At 16.6% G+C, this 9,138-nt stretch overlaps 2 protein-coding genes across 2 annotated transcripts; one reads left to right on the top strand and one right to left on the bottom strand.

The window, feature by feature from the left end:
- Positions 1 to 184: 184 nt before the first annotated feature.
- Positions 185 to 3,553, bottom strand: PGAL8A_00181700 (exonuclease I, putative; the record flags this gene model as incomplete). Its single annotated transcript, XM_028670500.1, has 1 exon — positions 185 to 3,553. One exon carries the CDS (start codon positions 3,551 to 3,553, stop codon positions 185 to 187), a length of 3,369 nt encoding a protein of 1,122 aa, XP_028527246.1.
- Positions 3,554 to 4,593: 1,040 nt separating this feature from the next.
- PGAL8A_00181600 (conserved Plasmodium protein, unknown function) lies at positions 4,594 to 9,032 on the top strand (the record flags this gene model as incomplete). The annotated part of the gene is made up of 2 exons (XM_028670498.1): positions 4,594 to 8,394; positions 8,823 to 9,032. 2 exons carry the CDS (start codon positions 4,594 to 4,596, stop codon positions 9,030 to 9,032), a joined length of 4,011 nt encoding a protein of 1,336 aa, XP_028527245.1.
- Between the last annotated feature and the right edge of the window lie 106 nt (positions 9,033 to 9,138).

Below are 9,138 nucleotides of genomic sequence, written 5' to 3'. Positions count from 1 at the left end.
TCCAAAAAAAAAAAAAACAATATCTTCTTTTTTTTTTTTTTTTTTTTTTTTTTTAAAAAAAAAAAAAAAAAAAAAAAAAAAACAAGATAAAATTAAAAAAAAAAAAAAGAAAAAAAAAAGACAAGACAAAAAAAAAAAAAAATGAAGATAAAAAAAATAACACATATTTAATGGTTTTACTTTTTTATAAATTATTATCAATATATGGATTATAATATGGTACATTTTCTTTTTCTTTAAAATAGTCAAAAGTATTAATTTTCTGATTTTTTGGTTGGTAATTATAGTTTAAATTTTGTAATATATATTCTAAATTAATTTCATTGGTTTTTTCTTTACTTTCATTTTTATTTTTATCAGAAAATTCATTAGAATATTTTTTGGTTATTTTATGGTTTCCTATATTTTTTTCTTTTTGTTCATTTATAATCTTATTTTCATCATCATTTACTTTAAATAATTTATTTTCTTTAAAATCTGAATATTTCTTACATATGCTTTTATTTATTATGTTTTTCTCTAAAGAAACATTCGTAGGTGTATTGCACATTTTATCATTTTTTATTAAGTTGGTATTTGTTTTATCTTCCTTATTGTTAATTATATAATCTTGATGCAATGGAATTTTATTACGTTTTATTAAATTATTTTCAGGGTTTAAATTATTTAAAAATGATTTATTATCATCACCCTCGTTTTTGATAGGCATTATAAAATAATCTTTTATATCTTTTACTTGAATTGTATTACTTTCACATTTTTTTTTTTTTTTTATTTCTTGAATGTTGTTCAGTTCATTAATTGGTGGGAAATATGAATTTATATATCCTTCAGTTGATTTAACAGAATTATTAAATGAAATTGAACAATTTTTATTAATATTATAATTTTCATTTTTGTTTTTTAATATACTTTGCTTACAATTCTTCTTATCAACTTTTTTAAAAAAATTGGTTATCCTTAATTGACTTTTACATTTTTCGCTTTTAATTGGAGTTTTTCCTTTTAATGGAGAAAAAGAAGATTCAATTTTATTCACCAACGAACTTTTTGTTATTTCTTTTTTTTTATTTAAATTAATATCTATAATGGTCTCATTTTCAAATTCATTTTGCTTATCTAACTCGTTTTCTTTTTTAATTTTATTTTTACTCTCTAATTCATTTTGCTTATCTAACTCGTTTTCTTTTTTAATTTTGTTTTTATTCTCTAATTCACTTCCATTCTCCATTATATTTTTATTTATTTCATTTCTAAAAATTTCTTTATCTTCTTCTTCATTCTTCTTTATATCACTATATTCTTGAATCAAACTTATTTCAATATTTTCATCTTTCTCTACAGATGATTCACATTTTGAAAATGTTTTTTCTTTTGAGGATTCTATTGGTTTTTCTACATTTTCATTTATTTGTTTAAAAAGAAAAAAATTTTTTTTCATGTTTTCATAAATATTTTTTGCACTTTCTGTTTTAATAACTTTTTTTCTATCATTAATAATATTATCATTTTTAGTATAATTAACAATATTATATTTATCATCATCATCATCATCATTCTTATTATTACATTTATTTATATTATGATTAAATTTTACTTCACAATTGTAACCATTTGAATTGTAATTTATTTTATCTTGTTCATATATCATATTTTGATTATCATTGACTAATGTTTTATTATAATTCATTTTTTTTTCTAATATATCTTCTTGTGATTCATTATTTGTATACATTTGAGGAATACACAATTTTGCCTTTTTATATATATAAGGATCTATATTTTTCAATTTTCTTTTATTAGATTCTGAACAAATTATTTCCTCTATATTACATCCATGGGTTGTCTCACTTGATTTTTTATCAATGTTTTCGTATTTGTTTGAAAAAATAATTTCTTTATTTAATTCATTTTTTTCGAAAAAGTCAAGTTTTGATATTATATTTTTGTTTTCAGAAATATTGTTGAAATCATTTAAATTATAATGATTTGAATTTTCGATAAATTTATCAGAACATTTATTTGCTTTATGTTGTGTTTCTTCAAATTTTTTTTTTTTATGAGAAACGTTTTTATTAATTTCAGTCTCTTCATTATTTATCTCTTTTTCTGAATTATTATATTTTTCAATATTTTTATGATTACTTAATAATTCAGGAGATATTTCTAAATACTCAAGACATTCTGACGTAAAATTTTGAAAAATATTTCCAGAAGTATTTGGGAAATATGAAAAATGTTCATATTGTTCCTTTTCCTTCTCCTTTTCATTTTCTGAATTTTCTTCATAATTTTTTTTTGGTGTTAAATTTGTATTAGTATTATTAATTAAAGAATTATTTTCTTCTGTTAAATTATTATTTTTAAAGGATTCTTTTAAAATTCTATTAATAATAATTAAGTTATTAGGATTTTTAAGTGAACTTTTAAATGATTTATTTATAGAAATATTTTCGTTTAAAACCAAATCGTGCACTTCATGTTGTAAAAAAGCATTTTTAATTTCATGATATTTATTCATTAATTTTTCTATTGTATTTAAATTTTCAGGAATTTTATATTTCCATCTTTCGTTAGATATTAAATGTAGAAAAATATTTTTAATATTTTTATATTGGTAAACTAAATTAAATGCAGTTTTAATACCCATCCCATTTATATGAAAATCATTAGTATAATCACATCCACTTAATATACACATAGCTAAAAACATATCGATATTAAAATACTTCAATTTATTTAACTCTTCTGGCCAACAAAAATTTTCTATATAATCTTTTATTATATTATCATAATTTTTTTCTTTATCATTTATTTTTTCACAATTTTTTCTTTTATTACTCTTTTCTAATTCCTTAATAGGAGTAATATAAAATTCATTAAAAGAATTCGAAAAAGGATTTTTTATTTTATTAATGATATTTAAATCAATTAAATCATTAATCGGAAATAAACTTATTTCATTACAATCACCATTATTTTTCAATTTATACAAAACTCGTGGGCATCCATAAACTAACAAATCACTATCCTCACTGATAACACATGATATATAACCCATTCTACAAAGGTAAGACAATTGTGCATCAGCTTCATAAGGTGAAATAATATATTTTATATTTTTTCGTTTACAAAAGTCAATTACATTATCAATTATTTCTTTTGTTACACTTAACGCTTGAATACATTTTTTTATAACCATTTCATTACTTCTCGGATTTTTGACTTTTTTAATTATCTCTTGAGCCTCTTTTTTTGCCTTATCTCTTCTATTTTTTCGTATTATATTTTCTTTTTTTTTTTCTGGTAATTCTTCACCATCAAAAACAAACACTACCTTTATTTCATAATAGTTAATTATGTCTAACATTTTTTCAATGAAATTTAAATAACTATTATTAAAGTTTTCTGTAATTATATCAAAGGCACAACTAATTAATCCCCTATGTATCCAACACATTATATCTACTCCAATAATTTCATTTTTATATTTACTTATGTGTGAACTTTTTATAATCGGTTTTAAAAATGGTAACAAATTTGAAATACCCATTTATTTAATTATAATAATGCTAAAAATATTAAAAAAATAAATAAATAATAAAAAAAGGATTAAAAGAACAAAGAATAAAAATTAAAAATATAAAAAAAAAAAATACTTAAAAATAAGATATTAAAATTTTAATATAAAAAAATAAAATAAATTTAGTTATAAAAAGTAAAATATTTCTTCACATTTTTTCTTTATTGTTCTTTTTATTTTTTATATTTTATTTTTTGTATTTTTTTTTTTTTTTTTTTTTTTATTCATTGTTTTTAAATGTATACAATACAAATATAAAATTACGAACAAAATAAAATTATTATTACTCAAATTGTAAAATAAAAACACACTATTACAGATATATATATTTACATATATATTCATAATACATTTAAAAGATCAATTTAAAATTTTTGGTTATTAAAATTATAATAAATATATTTTTATTTTAATGTGTTTCAATTTATAAGCATTAGCTACATATTTTTTTCTTTTTTCTTTTTTCTTTTTTCTTTTTTTTTTTTTTTTTTATTCATTTTTGCAACAAAAACATCAAAATTACTTTTATTAAATACTAATTTGTTCAATTGTATATTGTTTTATTATTTCATTTTATTTTATTTTATTTTATTTTTTTTTTTTTTATCATTTTCTACATAACAAAATAATCAAATAAATTAACAAAATTTTTAATATATTTTTTATAAACAACTAAAATATAATCCCCCCCAAAAAAAAAATACATATATATATGATAAAAAAAGAAAAATGCTTGTAATAATTTATAATATATATTTTGAATGGAAATTTTAGAATTTGTTTTATAATATTTATTTTATTTTTTAATTAATTATAAGTTGAAATTTTTCTTGAGAGTTAATTTTTAATAAAAATAAAATTACAACACCAAAAACTTCATTTAAAATTTATAAGTATAGAAATATATATTTAAAAAATAAAGAAAAAAATACAAAAACCTATTTAAAAATACGAAGAATAGTTAATATTTATAATTTTATTTGTATTTACATATAAAAAAATGAAACGAAATGAGAATCTTGAAATTAAAAAGTGAAAAAAAAAAAAAAGAAAAATCTAAGGAAACTAAAATAGATTACCAAAAATGTATTAAAAAAACAAAAATAAAGAATAAAAAAATTGAAAAAGAAAATGAATTTGATATTTCTATATTTATGAAAACAAATCATGCTTCAAATAAAATACGTCAGTTAAATTATGCAAAATTAATTAAATCAATAAGGAAAAATAAAAATATAATTCATAATCATATAGAAAAAATTATAGAAATATACGGAATTGGTATTATAGATGAAGATAAAAATATAAGAAATTATTCTTCTAAAATATTTTATCATTTATTAAATAATGTCAATTATGATGTATTTTTTGGTAAAATTAAAACATCTTTATTTCATTCATTAAAAATAGAAAAACCTTCTTTAAAAGTTTTAAATTTAGAATTGTGTCATCACTTTTTTTTTGAAAAAATTAGATATTGTAATAACTTCTTCTATGAATTTTTAAATAATGTTTTAGAATGTTTCCTATCTCTTTCGATTGAGAATCAAACAAAAAGTATAAAATATATTTTTTTGTTATTTAAGTATAAGGTTAAATATAAAAGAGATATTTTAATAGACGGAAAGGAAGAGAAATCTAGGTATATCAATGAGAATGAAATTAAAAGCAGTTTTAAAAAAGATAAATATGTAAATAAGAAAATTATTAATGAAGGGGATTTTACTGGTTCAATAAATATGAAAGAAGATACAGAAAGAAATTTTATGAATAATGAAGAAAATATAGACAATAGTGATGATTATCAAAAAATAATTCATAATAATATGTTAAATAGTTACAATGATAATTTTTTAATTAAAAAGGATATTAAAATTACTGTTGAAAAACATACTAAAATAGTAATTTATACCAAACTATTTAAATGCTTATATAATTTCATGGATGAAGTAATTTATAACTCAATTAATGTTGATTTTGTACATTTATATAAAAAAATAATAAAAACTATAATTTTTGTAATAAAAAAAAAAATTTTTTTAAAAACAGAAATGATTTTGTTAATTAACAAATTTATAAAAAGATCAATTAAATTAATAAACGAGAATTTGTTACATTTAAAAAATTGGAAAATTTTGAATTTAATTTATTATCTTATTGTATTAGTTGTACTTTTATGCTTAAAAGAAATAAAATTTGTTCAAATTGAAAAAAAAAAATTACACATGAATCTTTTACTTTTATTAAAATATTGTTTTACAATTTACTACTACATCCTTGTGAAATTTGAATTTTTTACAATAAAATTTAAAAGAAAAGAAATAAAAGAAAAAAATGATATAATAAATGAAAATAAGAAAACACACATATTAAATGACATTAATAGTGATACTGAATATGGTGAAACAAAGTACAACAGTAATAACTACAGTGATAATAATAATAACAGAAATAATAATAATAATAATAATAATGAAAATAAAAATTACATAAAATATGCAAAAAAATATTTTAATATATTAATATATTTTTATCAAATTTATATAAATAAAAGAAATAAAAGAAGTTTTTTAAATATTAATATATCAACTGGAATATTGAATTCACAAAATTCAGAAATTGACGAAAAGGATAATTCTATACAAAATATAATAAATTTAATTGAAAATAATAAAAATATTTTTTTTAATAATGAAACAAAAATTATTAATAACATTATTTTAAAATATTTGAAAAATTTTTCTGAAAAAAGTATAGAAGAAATAATTTATTTTTGTTATTATATAATTATTCTTGTACAAAATAGAAATGATCAAGATGGCAATAATGAAAAATTTTTCATTGAAAAGTTACTTTTTACAAAAAAAATGAATAAAACTAATAAAAATAATATGAATGTATTATTATTATTTCAGTTCCTAACCATTCCTTTTGTCTTTTTATTTCTTATAGATTCCAATAACTTTATAAATAATAATTTTTTCAATAATTTTTATAAATCTTTTAATGAAGAAAAAAAGAATATAATGGATACCATTTTCTTTTTACAAAATGAAGAATCCATTAATATAATTACCAACAGAACATTTGATAATTTTATAAATAATATACTATTTTTTTTGTATAATTATAATGAGGAATTTTTTGTGAATAATTTCTTATTCTTCTTTTGCCATTTAAATAATAATAACAAAGTAAAAAAAATTTATACTAATTTTAGAAATGAAGAAAACAGAAATGAATTACATAGTCTTTTAAGATCGGATATTAGAAATGATTTATACAAAAGAATAAATGAAACAAAAAAAAATTTAATTCATTTCTTTTTGAATCAAAATAATTTTAATATATTATCTTTTGAAATAATTAAAAATTTATATTTTTTATATGAGCATAATAACTCTAAACTTTTACTATTTATTTATTATATAATTATCAAGTTCAGTTTTTTTAAATCAAAGAACGATTTATTAGAGAAGGAAGTGATGATTATTCTTCATAAGATATTTTCTGCAAAAAAAAGAGATTCTTATAAAATTAAAGATAAAATTAGGAATATTAAAAATACAAATAATGATTATATTGAAATATGTAAAAAAAAATGTATGTTCATTATAAATAATGAATATTTATATAAAGATGATTTTTTATTCTTTTTTTTAAAATTAAATATACAGGAAACATATATTATTTATGAAAATCATGTTCATTCATTAATTAATTTGAAATCATTAATGAATAATAGTAATGATGATAATGTATACAAATGGGATAAAATAAAATGTAACAATATTATTTTGATTATAAAAAAAATTTCTTATATTATTTCAAATATAAAAATATTTATTTTAAAAAATAATAAAAGTGTTAATAATAATTACATATTAATTAATTACTTATTAAGAATTTTTAAGGAAGTAAAATTAAATGATAGTTCAAACGACAACATATTTATATTAATTAAAATAATTTTATTATTTTATTTTACTTCCTTTTATTTATCTGAATCCCTTTTTTTAAAAATTGATAACATTTGTGAGGAAAAAGTAGAAGATGATAAATGTGAGATAAGTTTAAAGAGAAAAATAGATAATAAAAATATCGTAAATTTTATACCAAGTAAAAAAAAAATGAAAAAGAGAAAGATTAATGTAGTATCCGTGAATAAAAATAATGAAGAGAAAATAGATGAAAACAATTTAAAAATGAATATAAATATATTTTCAAAAGAAGAAAAAGTAGAAAAACGAACCATTTTTTATAGTGATATTTTTTATAATAAAATTGATATATTAATTCTCATCTCATTTTTGAAAAAGTCTTTCAATAACTTTGTTAATATAAAAAAAAATAGTAAAATAAATAATTTAGAATATATATTACCATACTTTTTTTCTAGAAAAATTTTCAGTTTATTTTTAGAAAGAGAATTTTTCTACTTATCTTTAATTAATAAAAACTTAGAAAACATAAAGTGTGTTAATAATAGTTATGATATAAGAACACACAAATACGTTCAAGAAATGTTAGATGAGTTTGAAAATAATATAAAATTTGTTAGTTTTGAAAAATTAATTAATTTGCCTGTAAGAACAATTATAAAATTATTTTGCATTTCTATTTTTAAAATGGCAGCTAATAAAAATATTTTGTATGTAACATTTTCAAATAATTTACAAAATTTACCAAGAGAATATTTTTATCACTTAAATTTTTTTTTATATTTTTATTATTTTATATCTTTTTTAATTAAAAAAATTTGTAATTTTGCCAAGGATTCTTTTTCTTTTTCAAATTATTATTCCATATCTGTAAGGAAAAATAAAAAATATACTTTTATAAATACTACTAATATAACTTTATATTTAATTCATGCGTTTTATTTTATGCTATTTATGTTTTTTTTTTTTTTTATTTATAATTTAATCAATTTCTATTTTATAATGTTTTTGTATTTTATATTTTACTTGAATATTCTCCTTTTTTTTTTTTTTTGTACAAAATGTAGTAGAATTTATATTTTATTTCTTTATATATATATATATATAAATTTTTTAAAAATTATATATATAGGTTAATATTTTATGCTGGATTAAATTTAAAGCATTATCATTCTTTATATAAAATTGCATTTGTTTTTTATTCTTATTTTAAATTAATTAAATACATGATTAATCTTTTATCATCTTCATTTTTATATATATAAACACATTTTTTTTTTTTTTTTTTTTTTTTGTAGTTTTTAATAGATACCATTTTATGTTCATACTGTATTAAAGAAGAAGTAGAAAAAGTTATGGTTTTGTTTGAAAGAGAAGAAATATATGTAAAAACAAAAAAGAAATTAAAAAAATTAAATAAAAAATTAAATAATGTTATTGATAATATTTCGAAATATGAAAATAAAAATTTTTTCCCCAATACAGAATTTATAAAAAATTATTTTTAAAAAATTTTGAATAGAAATTTTTTTTTTATTTTTTATTAGTTTCTATTTTTAAATATATTAATTCTTACTTAAATTAATTATACTTTTATAAATTTTTAAATTAAAA

The sequence above is a fragment of the Plasmodium gallinaceum genome (assembly GCF_900005855.1).
Source record: "Plasmodium gallinaceum strain 8A genome assembly, contig: PGAL8A_v1_68, whole genome shotgun sequence".
In the NCBI taxonomy this organism is placed as follows: Eukaryota; Apicomplexa; class Aconoidasida; order Haemosporida; family Plasmodiidae; genus Plasmodium; species Plasmodium gallinaceum.
This window is presented reverse-complemented; position numbering and strand designations above follow the sequence as displayed.